The 15,734-nt window shown below is 43.8% G+C and overlaps 1 protein-coding gene across 1 annotated transcript in view; it reads right to left on the bottom strand.

The window, feature by feature from the left end:
• The window catches only part of LOC142564906 (uncharacterized), a 42,082-nt gene that overhangs the window by 11,200 nt on the left and 15,148 nt on the right, over positions 1–15,734 (bottom strand). The window contains exons 4-5 of the mRNA XM_075676107.1: positions 8,754–8,822; positions 6,772–6,807 (exon numbers count right to left, since the gene is read on the bottom strand). Of these exons, the coding sequence (XP_075532222.1) occupies positions 6,772–6,807; positions 8,754–8,822 (105 nt within the window). The remainder of the gene's footprint in view (positions 1–6,771; positions 6,808–8,753; positions 8,823–15,734) is intronic.

Here is a 15,734-nt window from a genome sequence, read left to right on the forward strand (position 1 = left end):
GACTAATGGTCTGACTGAGCGTCTCAATCGCACTCTAACAGACATGCTTGCAAAGTACCTCTCGTCCGACCATACTGCTTGGGACCTTGCCCTAGCCTATGTCACTCTTGCTTATAATTCTTCGCGCGACGACACTGCCGGTTCTTCGCCGTTATTTCTGCTGTTTGGCCGAGAACCCCCATTGCCACTGGACGCATCCCTGCCCTCCAACGAAGCAGAGACCACCGAGTATGCACTTATATCCATCATCCGGGCAGCCCAAGCATGCGAAAGTGCGCGCGCTCGCCTCCTGACCTCTCAAGAGAAGCAACGGCGGGTGTAGGATCGCCAACACAGAAACATCTACTTTTCGCCTGGATCTCTGGTACTCCTGCGGTCCCCGACTCGTTGCGTTGGCCTGTCAGAAAAGCTCTTGTCTCAGTACACAGGCCCGTAGTGAGTGCTGCGGCCCGTGACTCCGGTTACCTACGAAATCGCCCCAGTCAGTACCAGTGCCTCACCTGCCCCAAATTCTGGCATTGGGCAAGTCGCACGCCTCAAGCCCATATTTGCGATATCACCGACATTTAGACGCCCCAGGACGGTGCTTTTTCCGCCGGGTGTTATGATGCATGCATATTGCGTGTTTCTTGTATCCGAAGCATGCGGGCGCCAAGACGAAGACGACGAACGCTTTGGCTCTCGAGCTGTCGGCTGAACTGGCCAGCGCTGCAGTTATCCTCTGTAAATATACTTTCTAAATAGTATCCGGTCTTATTCCTTTGTTCGCGTAACAATGTTGTACATCTCAATAGACAACATTGTTTGCCTTACACTGCCATGAAAGGTGCGAGTACATTGCGATAAGCTAGTTCTGAACATATTTAAACATTGCGCTAATTTCGCATAACGTGTACGTTGGTACATCGCTTTTATGTGCCTAGTGTTCTTCATTAGACGCAATTTACAAAGTTGTAATATGTGTTTAGCATGAGGTGAAATATCTGAGAACCTCGTCCTTCTATATTTTAGAGAGTGATTTCGGCAGTCTGTGTAAAAAAATATGGTGTTCAATATCAACAATTCGCTTCCTGAAAGCGAAGTTGGAAGGTGCCGTTTTCTCTGAAATACTACAATTTACGAATTATTGCTGCAGTGAACTAAGCAATGCATTTTTATGTTTTACAATACTTGAAAAAATTACTGCAGAAACGCCCTAGTAGGACTTCTCAGATTATGGGCAAGCATTATTTCCAATCGCTCGTTTTGCGCTCATGCAACCAATGGTTAATTGAGTGGCCGAGTTGCTCACACTGCGGATATCTCTGTCAAGGCGGACGCCATGTGCTGCAAATCTTGCAATGGCCTGTTGCAATTACCTAAGCGTTGAACGCAATTCGTAACAAATATTAGTATTCCGCGAAATTATTGTAACCATAATTAATTTTAAATATTCTGAAGCGATATTAATTCCCCTAATTACCTCTGATATTCCTGACTAAATTTGTTGTTTATTATACGACATCTTGTTGAATTCGTTCGACTTAGTCCAAAGAATTACGATTAGCTTTAATAATTGAAATTTCAATCAATGGAAATATTGTCTAAGTAATCCTAATTCTCCTAGAAATTATTGTGTAGGCCTTAATATTGTAACCCTAATTACTCTTGACTAGGCCAACTACTTATTGTACATTAGGCTTACTTACCATTCATAAGCCCTCAATATTAATATTTAGGCTTAACTATGTCCTCTGCATTAGGCTTATTGGTATTGTGTTAGCCTCAATTACCCTTAATATGTCCTCGATACTTCGTATATTGTCTCCCTATATCATTCGTATTCGTAATCATAAATCTAAGCACTCATACGTAGTCATGAGGCATTCTCATATGAATCCGTGTAGCTCCGCATGCATATCAATGGAGCGCATTGTTTCACGTTTTGATACAGGCCAACCGGGAGGTTCCAGAGGAAAGTAGTCTTACAGTTTGTACACATTAAGATGGTGGCTCATAGCTAAAGCGTCAGAAAAAAAAAACGATGAAAGCCCATCGTGTCTGAACCATTACGCTTCTAAGCGTCAATCCAATAAATTCCTTCCCGATCACGGCGGCCGCGTTACTGTGTTTTTGAAGCACCAAATCACTCGTGTACTGTCCACTTGGAGCACGTTAAAATAAAGAAGGTACAGTGGCGTAGCTAGGTCGTCCGGCACCTGGGGCCCATAGGTGTTCTGTCACCCCCCACCCCGGGTGTGGCCGGCGGAAAGAGGGGTGTCTTCAGACGTATATGACACCCCCCCAATGGCCCCTTGCACCCGGGGCCCACGGCCCCCCTCACCGTTGCTACGCCACTGAGAAGGTAGCAAAATTATTCCAATGTATCCCACAATGGCCTGGCTTATAATTAGGGAAGAGCTTTAGGAAGTGTTTCTGAACTTAAAATTACAGCGCAAGCACCTAGGATGATCCACAAAAAGAAAGAGACGACACACACTGGCGCTGAATAACAACTTATTTTTTTTCCTTTCGTCGTCGATGCATATATATACCTAGGCCAGACAACCGCGCAGGCGCAGAGAATACACTACTGACATCTGCCAACTTATCGTATACGCAAATGTAGGAATTAAAATTCCGATGGGTGCAGGGACAAAGATGTGTCAAAAATGCAATTATTGGCTTGTGTTTTAGGTGGTAGGCCTCTAAGGCAAGTCGCGCATGTTCATTCTTGCTTTTTCCAAGAATTAACGTCTGATCAAGTCGCGCCTCACAATTACTGAAATAGTTTATATGGGCAACAAGGTGCGCTGCTGTATCTACATTTTTGTTTAATTTTTGTGCATGTTCCCTGAGTCGCTCATTGACGCAACGCCCTGTCTGTCCCTCGTATGTCTTACCACATGAGAGTGGAATGCCATAAACCATGCCGACAGCGTACGACACGTATGAGGCACCATGCCTAATTTGGCATCCTCCTGTGCTCTCTCCGCAGGTGCGGGAGCATAGCTTTGAAAACTTGTTTGGCACAGAAATTGCCAAAGGAACACCATGCCTGCAAGCAACTTTCTTGAGTTCATGGGTCACCTTATGCATATAAGGGACCACCGCAGGCCTTCGCGTTTCACGTTTGGCGGCCGGCATTTTTGTGGTTTTTCTTCTCTGGATCAGAGCATCAACCACGGCAGTCAAAAGCGACATAGGGAACCCAGCTGCCAAAAGTCGGCTGATCTGATTATCAAAACTTGCTTGCATCTTGTGCACACACGAACTCTTAAGAGCCAGTTCTATACATGACTACGCAATACCTCTTTTCACAATCTTCGAGTGCGCAGACCTGAAGGACAACAGTTGCTTTTTCGCATGGGGTTGATACGCCCAACGCGCATGGCGTTCACAGACTTCAAACTTCAGTTCTAAGAACTGCAATACATTGTTTTGTGGACTCTCGTGGGTAAACACAAGGCCCTGTCCATGTACCTTAAAATCCTCTAAAACCTTATTGATCGTATCCTGGTATGACGAGTCAAGCGATAAGAATACCAAAAAATCATCGACATACCTGAAAGCTTTTAAAACTTTCTGCTCAATAAAAGCATGGTCCACACTAGACAAAAAATATCCACAAGGACGGGAGCAACACATGATCCAATACAAATACCATTCCGTTGTAAATACGGTTGGTCATTAAAAAATAAAACTAGCTCGAAGGTAATATTCTAAAAGACTTAAAAAATTACCCACTGAAAGTCCGGCATGATTCTGGAAAGAGATCGTACAACTATACTCAATACATTCATGTACCGAAGACAGGAGTTCACGCTGAGGAACTGAATAAAATAACGTTAAGTGAATGTAACGTTAAGTTCAAAATTATATACCAACTAGGCCCAAATAAAGTGTTGCTTTAGGACGTGAATTGCCAGAAATATGAAAAATAACAAAACAATACCCATTTTTACATGCAATAAAACGTAGACTAGAAATGCATATTAGATACCAAAGATAACGTAGATACAAAACATAAAAAATTCTCCAAACAATACGATACTCCCTAATGAGCAATTCTAGCGCAGATCTAATCATGTTTTCATTTCAATATATATTGGCTAGTGCGGACAATCTGGCTCCTGTGGCACGTTGGGAACGGAGCGAAGTGTTCCACGACTGCCTCGCTAATCTGGAGATCACGAGAGGGAGTGATCTGCACAGCAGCCGCCGCAGACAGATCTCAGCTAATGCAGTGCTTTGTTTCATAGATGGTATCGGTGGACGCCCTCGCCGCATTCCATTAGTAATTAGCATTCCGGCGTTAATCACCGCCGAGCCGATCTTGCGCAGCACTACGTTTTAAAGCGAATCTTCCTTGCCTCTTCATTCGACTTCCCCACTTCTGCAGCTTCCGTCTGGCACACCGCATCAAGAGGTGGCTCATAGAGCCTGTGTACATGACAGGAGCACGGCAGAGAAGAAAGGCGACGAGAAAACTCATTCGGAGCTTTGCGCCTTGTCGAATGAGCACAATGCACTCTGGAGCTCCCTGGGTGCCGCAATGTTAACCTCTTCACAGCTGTAGTCATCAGTGAGGCCCCTCAAAAGCAATGCAGAAATTCAGCGCCTACTTTTTACTAACGTGCAAGTTCCGATGGAAGCTAGACAGAATCGTAGAGATGCGGGTTGAGAGGAAGCAAAGAATGGGTAGAACTGACGCAGTCGCGTAACGAGTCAATAACATGTTTACCACCCTTCCCTCGCCGTTCTCGTACAAGGGGAGAGGGAAGTGGCGTGAGAAGGCAAGGACACGCTACTTTTATAAACACCAGAGTGTTTTTGGGCAAATTTTATAAATATATGTTCAATGTACGGTACCGTGCGTTTCTCATATTTAATAAAAGTGAACACAATGCAAATTTGAGAAGCAGAAAACTTCCTCAGGGCGTGCAGAAGCCGAGCCGCATTAGAGTGCATTGTAAGGCCTCAACACTTCTGTGCCCGCCGCGATAGCTTTGGGGCTATGGCATTGCTCGAAGTCGCGGGTTTGATCCCGTCTGGGACAGTATCATTTCGGAGGGGACGGAAAAAAAACGTTCGCGCAGTTAGACTTAACGACACGATGGCACTTTATACTGTGTGTCTATGGACTGCAGGAGTCCCAGAAAAGAGGAAGAATGCACACGTTATACTAATCCACAAAGAGGGACACGTTAAAGAATCGAAAAATTACAGGGCCATTAGCTTACTCGCAGTATTACATAAAACATTTACCAAAACATTATCCGATAGAATAAGGGAAACACTGGATTTCATTCACCCAAGGGAGCAGGCTGGCTTCAGGAAGGAACACTCTACAATGGATCAGATCCATGTGATTCGCCAGGTTAACGAAAAACCCGCAGAGTACAATCAGCTCCTCTATATAGCTTTCCTAGATTGTGAAAATGCATTTGATTCAGTACAGATACAAGCAGTACACAACAATTACCTTGGAAAATATCTACAGAAGTTCTACAGCTACCTTAATTATACACAAGAAAAGGAGGAAAATACCTACTAAGAAGTGGGTTAGACAGGGAGACACAATGTCCCCAATGCTATTCACTGCGTGCTTGGATGAAGTATTCAAGCTATAAAACTGGGAATGTTTAGGAGTAAGGATCCACGCCGAATATCTCAGCAACTATCAGTTTGCCAATGACATTGTTCTATTCATAAACCATGCGGAGCAGTTGCAAGAAATGATTGAGGACCTTAAGAGAGATTTTAAGAGTGTGGTTGAAGATTAATATGCAGAACACAAAGATAATGATGAATAGCCTGGCAAAGGAACAAGAGTTCAGGATCGCCAGTCAGCCTCTAAAGTAGGTCAAAGACTACGTTTACCTAGGTCAATGAATCACAGGGCATCTTGATCATGAGAAGAAAAAAATTATAGAATATTAAAAATAATTTCGATCGCATACTGTAGACATTGTCAGTTCCTGAGTGCAAGCTTACCATTACCATTGAAGAGTAAGGTTTTCAATCAGTACATTTTGCAGTGCTGATATGTGGGGCAGAGACTTGGAGACTGACAAAGAAGCTTGAGAACAAGTTAACGACCGCGCAAAGAGCGATGGAACGATGATTTCAAGGCATAACGTTAAGAGAAAGAAAGAGTGCGGTTTCGATCCCAGAGCAAACGGGTATAGACGATATTTTAATTTACATGAAGAGAAAAAAAGGGAGCTGGACAAGTCATTTATTACGCCGGTTAGATAACCATTGGACCATGAGGGTTTCGGAATGGGTACTAAGAGAAGGGAAACGCAGTCGAAGACAGGATAAGATTAGGTTGAGCGATGAAATTATGAAATTCACGGGCGCTAGACTCAGCAGCATCACAATAAATGTACAGCTTTCAGTGATCGCGATTTACACTTCGCCGCCTGGTGTGCCACGCAGGACGGAGCCCTGGTTGGGTGTTTGGGCAATAATTCCAGGATGTTATTGGCGTTCACATTTTGTCAGCCTTGACGACATATCATAATATGGTAAACCGTGCAGGCTGACAGTTGGTCAAAAATATATCACCCTTATCGCTATATGGAATAGATGGATTACTCCATCTATCATTACAGCTAAATACCTGCGTGTCCATTGTCGCTATGTCAGCCGTACAAAGCGAGTACACAAAACTAAAATACAGAAATATAGAAGGCCCATTTTATAAACTACATCAATCGCAACTTTACTTTAAGATGGACTAAAAATATTTATGATGATACCAACACATGAACTGTTCCTGCTTACCTTGTTTCTTATTGCTGTTATGCAACAATCGATAACCTGTGGACAAAGAAATCTTGCTGTAACTGCGCACATTTCTTTCATAATGGTCGCAATTGCCCTTCAGCTAACACTGAATATTTTAATAACTGTACATTTATGTATACACTGTAATGTGCAGGTGGAAACGAACACGTAAACCACAAGGAAAGAAAGAAGAAAACAAAAAGTTCAAGATGCGTGATCTAAATTACATCTATGCATTTTAGCTCTTATTTCATATTCATCGCAGCTTGCTATGCGGGCGAAGTAACCTTTGTAATAATAGTGCATAGGCAGGCGACAATAAAAGCCTACTAGCTTGATGGCAAAACCTAGTGCGGTTTGAGGAATCGGCAACCTCGTTGGAGATGCTTGAGATCGACATTCAGGAGAATCATCTCAGAGAAACGGCCCCATCGAGAAAGGCATAATAGTTATTCGTGCTTCTATATCCCAATTACTGAGTGCAAAAAGATGGTGAAGCTCGCCAAGCCCTTAAAAGCATTTGGTCAATCCCTGTTTTTCTCTCACTAGCTGGTGACTTCAGCGCGTTCATTAATGGCCATGCTGCAAAGAGTTTGTGGCTTGCTAAGCTGACGCAGACCTATGTATTCTTTGTACTGAGTGACAAGTGCAGGAAGGCGGACCACCACATCGTTGACTTTGTATCATCAGTTGCCGTGCTGGTGCTGCCTGGCTTATTGAAGGCTTTAAAAACGATGTACGGACGCTTCACAAAACGCTATAGGGGGTCATGTTTTATGAGCAAGAAAAAATGAAGAGCAAAAAAGGCAACACAACTTGTTTTTATGATAATATTCTTCATTCTCGAAAACTCAATAATAATATTTGACAAAAAAGAATCAAGTAAAAGCGTTCGTTCGGGGTATTTTGTAATCCAAACATTATAAAGATTAGCTCCGAATTTAGAAAACCACAAGCAGCACTGGCTGTTTTGATGGCGCTCCGCTATTCCTGAAGTTACCCAGAGGGCTCCGCTTTCGTCTCTCTACTTTCAACCAGGCGTCCACCTCTTGAGAATATCTCAACTGATGGCCAGAGCGGCACATTGGATACGTCAAATAGACCAGTTTACTTTCTATGTAAACGATGCTCGTGGGGGACAACCTTCTTGACTCGCACAGCCTCTCCAGTCTCCGCATCACACAAGTGCATGCATCTGCTCATGGACATGTTTACGGATTGTGGGACGGCACCAAAGACATGATCTAGAACAATAAATTTCCGCGTGCCAGCTAGCTTGGAGCCGAAAGTTTTATAGGTTTATCGTGATAGTCTGGAAAACTCATACGAAGATAAACCGTCGATGTATATGCAAAAATGGGGGTGACGACATGAAGAACTAGATGTTAACACGCCACAAGTGCCACATAAATAAAGACAACTGTCCCCCACTTTTGGGTTAGAGGGAGCTGCATTTTTGCTCCCACAGCCTGCCTCGCACTTTCTGCAACACCTAAAATTCCTTCATACATACAAGTAAGAATAACCCGCGGTGCCTTCTCACAGGAATACTTTGTCTTGAAATCAAACATATTACTAAATAAACTTTAAATTTGCAGTTTGATTGTGAAGAGGCGATACTTATGCATTATTTGGATCTGCCTGCGCGGGATGCATTAATTTCAGCTCGCACCGCTTTCCACCTTAGCGCAAGTGTTGCTTTGTATGTAATAGGACCTTCTCAATAAGAATGAATTCTATTGAATTGAATCCAACTGTAAAAGTCAGACAAGCATGAAAGAACGTTCTCGAAACACAATTGCGACGACTAAATGCGGAATGTAGAATAGAAAATGTTACGTTTATTGTTGAAATGTCTGACAGTTTCCCAAAACTACTTTCTCACTCGGAAAGTTGGCAACAAAAAGCGACAAATTATTGTGATAAAAAAGCTTTGAAATGGGCGTTATTTAATAGCATTAATAAAAAACTTTTCCTACCGGTTCAAACTCGCTGTCTTGATACATCTCTTTGCATTCATCGTACATACAACATGCAGTGGATAATACCTGCGAAAGCAATACAAAATCATCGACATGTGTACCTCTGTGATCTGCGTGTATGACAAGTTCATATGTATTCAGCACAAACATTATATATATATATATATATATATATATATATAGAGAGAGAGAGAGAGAGAGACAGAGAGAGATATATATACAGGGTGCTCCAGATAACTTGAGCCAAAAATTTAACAATGAAAGGCGCGTCTGACGCGAAATGAATCGAACGCATAATATTCGCAATATCCTATAGTAACTCAGTTTTTCTCCATAAATCAGTAATTAAATAAGTTGATTTACTCAACTTTTCAATTATTGGCAGAGGACGCAAAGTATGATAGGCACATTTTTAGACAACCTTCAGAAACCACCGATCGAGTAGTTTCCTTAGGATAGGTCTCATGCAGTCCTTTTTTCTGGGTTGCAAAGAAAGCCCGCGAAATATGTAAAAAACCACGGGATGGAGCGTTTCCACAGTGGCATTGTGATGCTCTCAAGCGTGCGTTCGGTGAACAAGGCCGGCTGCATCGTGACAGGCGACGAGGAAGCGGCAGGACGTTCTTTTTCTCGTCGGCAGCGCTCGGCCAGCAGCATGCATTTTCAATGTCACTTTACGTGAACCGACCTTGTTCACCGAACGTACACTTGAGAGCACCACGGTACCACTCTGCAAGTGCTCAGTCACGTGGCTTTTTGCATATTTCGCGGGCTTTATTCGCAACCTGCAAAAAAAGGACTACGTGAGAGGTATCGTAAAGAAACCACTCGATAGGTAGTTTCTGAAGGTGCTTTACAAATCTGCGTATCATACTATGTGTTCCCAGCCAATAATGAAAAAGTTAGTTAATTAAATTAAATTACTGATTTATTGAGAAAACAAACAATTGTCGGACTTACTATACGCTAATGCGAATAGTATGCGTTCAGTTCAATTCGCTTTCGACGTGCCTTTAATTCTTAAATTTTTGGCTCAGTTGACGTGGGACAACCTGTATATTCGATATTGGTTGAGCATTGCAAGGGTAATGCAAAGACGTGCGATCGTTCCCCATCTGCGGCAAGATTTTTTTTATCCACTATCATTTACAAGAAGTTATCATTTACTTTATTCATTTAGTAAGTACAAATAATGTTACCTATGTTGCCCTTGGTGCCAATGTTTGTTGGCTGCTTATTACATGAATAATAATAATCGTGCCCCTCGGTTAACTCCCTTTCTTCTCTTATATACATATATATATATATATATATATATATATATATATATATATAGACAGCCTTTGACAAAAATATCCGATCGCTTTTCAACATTGGAGCATCCAGTGGCAAGCCCTGTTGCTTAAGTTTAGGATGCCATGAAACGCCATTTTCATTACAGTATATTTTGTGACAAAGATGGAAATATTTTAAATACCTGACCAACTATAAAGGCGTAATCATACTTTGCTTTGGTTCTGCCTTGAGCGGTATCTTTCCCTCAGGGTTTCTAGAGTGTGTAGTTCAACATAAACTATAACTCCTCTTGCGACGCTATCAGAGCAACGCATTAGTTCAATCTAGTTGGTAATCCTTACTTATTATTCTTTTAGTGCGGAATCTACAAAAAGGCTCAGAAGGACAAGAACAGGAGAGACATTCACTTCCAACTAATTTTTAATGCCAGATGTGTTGAATGTATACAGAAAGACCGACAAAAATGATTGACTTCATTTGAATTGCTTTTATTCCCATAAACATGCAATTTATGGCAGATTTAAGGAAGAAGTTGTAAACGGCAACTTGACTAGAAAACTTGAGTAGCAACTAGACTAGAACTAGAAAAGACAAGAAAGAACATAACTATTTCCTTGGTCGTCCTAAGATGTGTGCGTTAATATGCAGGACAGAGTAGGGGTTAGTGGTAGGCCGTATTCGGTACAGATACGGTTCTGTGCGGTACGGTTCGTGTATGCCACGTTCAGTCGAACATGATGGTACAATGTCTCTAAGTGCCGAGGAAGGGGCCGTGGAATTTTTGGTCTCATTTCTGGATCAATGCAACGCAGGAAGTTGACTTGGTGAAGCGGCAGATTTTAGATGCGGTCTTTTTCTTGAGAGGCATATTTTTTGCCATGTTTGAAATATCGGCTTTTGTAAAAAAATGTTCTTTTGAAATTGCGGTATTGGAGTCCATTTCGGGCAGCACAAGCCGCTTTTTCATTTTCGGAAATACTGGCATGGCCAGGTATCCACTGGAACTTGATGCAATGCCCAGCAATCCTAGCATTTTTGCCAAGATAGCCATATCGAAGGCTTGAGGTTGATTATTAAAACGCGTGTACCTGTTCCACATATCTTGTAGGGCGGTTTTTGCATCCGTGAAAATCACCCATGTCTTTGCCGGCTGCTGTGGAAGTACATAAACAAGGGTCTCCTTAACGCCATATACCTCTGCTGAAGTAGATAATGTCGCTCACTCAAGACGAAACGACAATTGTTGCCCTGTAGAGTGAACAAAAAGTCCGCTCGATGAGCTATGTGGAGTTGTAGAGCCATGTGTGAAAATGTGCCTTGCGGTTGCGTATTCTTTGTGCATATATTCCAAAGCTATCTGATAAGTCGCTCCTTGAGGCATTTTCTTTTTCGCACTGATTCTAGGGATACATGGCACGATTTTCAGTGGGGACAAAGGCCGAAGCTTCAGGTCGCACACGCCCAGTTACACAAGTAAAATGTATGCCTATTCTGAGAAAATGATTCATCGTTTCAATGCGTGAACCACAACTGCACTAACAGCAAATGTTTTCTGGGCCATCATTCGGGAAAGATAGCCCAGGCGGGAAACATAACTAACATACTAAACACCAACAGGATAAAGCAAAGCGACTGGTTTCACTTATATATCGCCCAAGTATAGAACGAGAAGTTGCGAAATTTAAGTGCATGCCAAATGTGACGAAAATATCTGAACAGGGGCTTCAAAAGACTGCTATGCGTAGGTAAGCGCTCAGTCTACTACAACGGTGAGGTAAGAATACGCGCGAAGGCGACACTGCTCATCGCAGCCCCAAAGATAACTGTTGTGGCGAAGTACTAACAGTACCCTGGAAGATACCTGGCTTGTGAATGGAACGGCACCCGCGGTGTTGCAGGCGTTGCATCATAATTTGCCGCGAGATGAGCTAGACAGTAATATTAAGTTTTCATTGTTGGCGAACGCAATAACTAGATTTATTGAGTTTTGCGTTTACTGCTGGCTCCGCTAAGACCAGTTTTTGCTGCCCGGTGTGGTATACGCAAAGTTTCTCAGGAGGAAAGCTAAATCGTAGTGCTGTGGCGAAGGATGCGAGGTCTTTGAGGGCTAGAGAGAAGGCAGCGCAGCCATCTTGGTTGACAAGGTAACAACAGCCATAAGACTTGATGCGATACCGAATAGGAAAATGGAACACGTCATAGTAGAAGTCGTCACGAAACGGAAGAAACGCGCAGTCAAAAGCAGCGTGTACGTACTAAACATCAACAGCCTGCTCAAGCATAAGGGACCGAAGTCCGCCGACGTCCCCAGGCGAGCGTGCGAACTCGCCAAAACCAACCCCGTAGTAGTTCAAGGAGCCTTCAATGCACGGAACCCCGGATTGGGCTACACAAGACAGGATCCTAGAGGACGCATAATTAGAAGAGAAACATATCTGGATCCCGAGTTACTAACAGACCCAGCATCCCCCAATAGGCGGCAAGCATAAGCTGGCTTACACGTCCAGACGTCACATACAACAAAGGGGTATCGACACTCATGGCAAAATCTTCAGGAAGCACTAGGAAGCTACCACCACATACTACACCACCGAGTATGAGCAGGGGTAGTCTGGAAAACAATTGGACAAGCCAAAATCACAGACTCCAATGCCTTCAGGACAGAAAGTGAAAACCAGCTGGAAGGATAACGCCGCTGTCAGCCTGGTGCATCGCTCTTGACAATTTTCACCATAATGCACATTTTGGGGCTATGGTAAGCCAGAGGAGGTCTTGTCAGGTGGTGCAGAAGACAAAATAACCATAGGAAATTGAAGCTTAAAATTGCTGAGGCAACAGCTAAAGCCGAGACATATGGAGCCCACCTAGCAAGAGTCAACTGGGAACAATTAAGCGATTATCCGAGAGGAACACTAGGTACACCCTGAGCCTGTAACTTTCTCAGAACATTTATCGACCCAACCAAATCCAAGACAGAAATGAATAAAGCACTACTGAGAATCGTACACACAATCGTAGGCACAGAATCTGAACTATTCGACAAAGCCTCCAAAAAAGGGCTTCGGAAATCAACACCCACCAACTACGATGAGCTCTACAAAGGTCGCAACACACGCAAAGAACCACAAAGAACGCAACACACGCAACGAGCTGCATAAGAAGCGCCAGCATTCGATATTCAGGGACGAGGCAGTACAGGAGCTCGCAACTTTTATAAAGACTCACTCGCAAGTAGCGACAGTCCCGGAGGATTGTAAATACGCCGAAGTCATGTTAATTCCCAAAGATGGGAAGAAACTACATATCGGAAATTTGCAGCCCATCTGGCTCACATCATGCCTCGGCAAGCTGCACGGGCGAATGTTAACACAACGACTGTAAATCTACATGGAAGACAATGACCTTATCGCCCACGCCATGTTTTGCTTCCGGGCTGAGCTCTTCACACAAGACGTGCTCTCACAACTCAAACAAGATGATTATAATCACCCTTGATATCTAAGGGGCTTTTGATAATGTTAGCCACGAGGTAATACAGCGCTGAACATTTAAACTCCGGAAGAAGAATTAATGGCTACGTGAAAGCTTTTCTTTCTAAGCGAACGCCCACAATTGGAATAAGCAATGCACGCAAGGACACATTCACAATTGCCGACAAAGGAACACTGCAAGGCCCAGTTATATAACCTGTACTATTTACCGTAGTGATGACAGGACTCGAAAGCAAATAAGAGAACATCCCGGACATCAGGCATGCTATGTCCGCGGATGGCATCACAACATATATAACTAAGGGCTCCTTGGGGGGAAAATAAGCCAGAATACAGGGTGTAGACTCGTGTGATAAGCAACAGGTCCAAGTTTGCGGCCTAGTATTTTCCGCCGGAGCATCAGAACTACTGAGGGTATGAAGAAGCAAGATTAATAGAACAGTTTCTACGGAACCACATCTCCACCTCACGGTGTATAATGAAGGCAAGCAAATCCCGGAGAAGACCATATTTCGGATCCTGGGGATGTGGATACAATCCAACCAAAGGCGCAGTCGCACCCTATTCCTACTAAAACAACGCAGGTTGGTTGGATGACCAATGAAATCTCAATTGGAAGAGCAGGGATGCGTGAAGAAGACACCCTGAAGTAATTACGGAGCTTGGTAGTGAGCAGGATCACTTACAGTCTGCCATAGAAAAGCACGAATCTGTATGAAGAATAAACAGAAATAATTATATGCAAGGCGTATCAAGATCAAGCTACAGCGCTCAAGCTGCCATTCAGCACGTCGACAGGCAAGCTCCTAGCTTTGGACATCCACAACACCTTCCAAGAACACAGAGATGCCTAACTCAAAGCACAGAATGGCTAAAACAAATCCGACAGCCAGAGCGCTCCTCCGAAAACTTGGGCATACCGAACAGATAAGAAAAATGTCTTAAGCAACGGACATACCATTCAAACTTCGCTGGATGCTCCAAGTGTAACAAATTCCCCAAAACAGGGACACGAACGTCCATCAAGGCAGACGACAAGCATGGCCAGACTATATACAGCAAACCTATACCAACAAGTACAACACAGTTTACGTGTATGCGGCCACGCAAGACCCTAAGAAAGGAAGAATGGTAGCTAAAGTGATAGGCAAGGAGCCCCAGGAAATCACTAGTGGTTCACTACAACACAATACTATAACTGAAGCCGAGGCTAGGCGTAATTAAAGCCTCCACCAATGCTAGAGCGAAAGCCCAAAAGCGGAGGAGGGTTTCAGGACCGGACGATTGCTCAACATAATCTCTGATTCACAAGCGGCCTGCTAAAATTTTCTGAATGATATTGTAAGTTTCCCATGCTCCGTACACTCCTCGACGCGGAAGGTGGCACAACACAATCTACAAAACACTAAACTGCAGTCCAACACACGATCATATGGGCGCCGGGACACGCGGGGATAGAAGGGAACACAGAGCCGGACAGGGTAGCTCGAGGCTCTATTACAACCCGAACTCCCAGCGAACCCGACCTCGAAGATCCCTGACAATCTCAAGGACTACTCGGCCATCCTAGCACATTACATAGGGAGTAGAAAGATATACCCGCCCCCACATAACTAGGGCAGAGACACTGGACTGGAGACAACTTCAATCAGGCACCTTTCCAAACCTATATATAATAAACAAAATGCAACATATACAATACGCAGACAAATGACCTTGGTGCAACATGAAATCTACCTTCTATCACGCTGCATGGGAATGCCAGAAAGGAAATGCGATTCTAATAATTACAAACCTTATTGCAGAGCAATGGGAGGCACAGCTGGCCAGCGACCGCCGCGTAGACGAAATCGGCCTACTGCAGCGAGCAAAAATGCGGCTGAGGCGAGCGGAGACGTGGACTGAGGAACTGACCCTGCTGAGCCGAGCTGGGAACAAAATTATCAAGAGTGAATATCCCGGCGGGCGGGTGCACAACACCGCGGTAACTAGAGCCAAATGATGTTTTACAAGACAGATACAACGCGTGCGCAGGTTCGCCACGCGATGACGCAGGCATGCGGAACTGCAGCACACCTGTTCATTATAGCATGACTGCGCCTGGTGCAAGTGCGTTATTAAACTAATGCAATTTTACAAAGGAAAATGCCTCAAAAATGTGTAAAGTATGACTTACGCACAGCCTACAGAC

The sequence above is a fragment of the Dermacentor variabilis genome, chromosome 11, assembly GCF_050947875.1.
Source record: "Dermacentor variabilis isolate Ectoservices chromosome 11, ASM5094787v1, whole genome shotgun sequence".
Lineage (NCBI taxonomy): Eukaryota > Metazoa > Arthropoda > Arachnida > Ixodida > Ixodidae > Dermacentor > Dermacentor variabilis.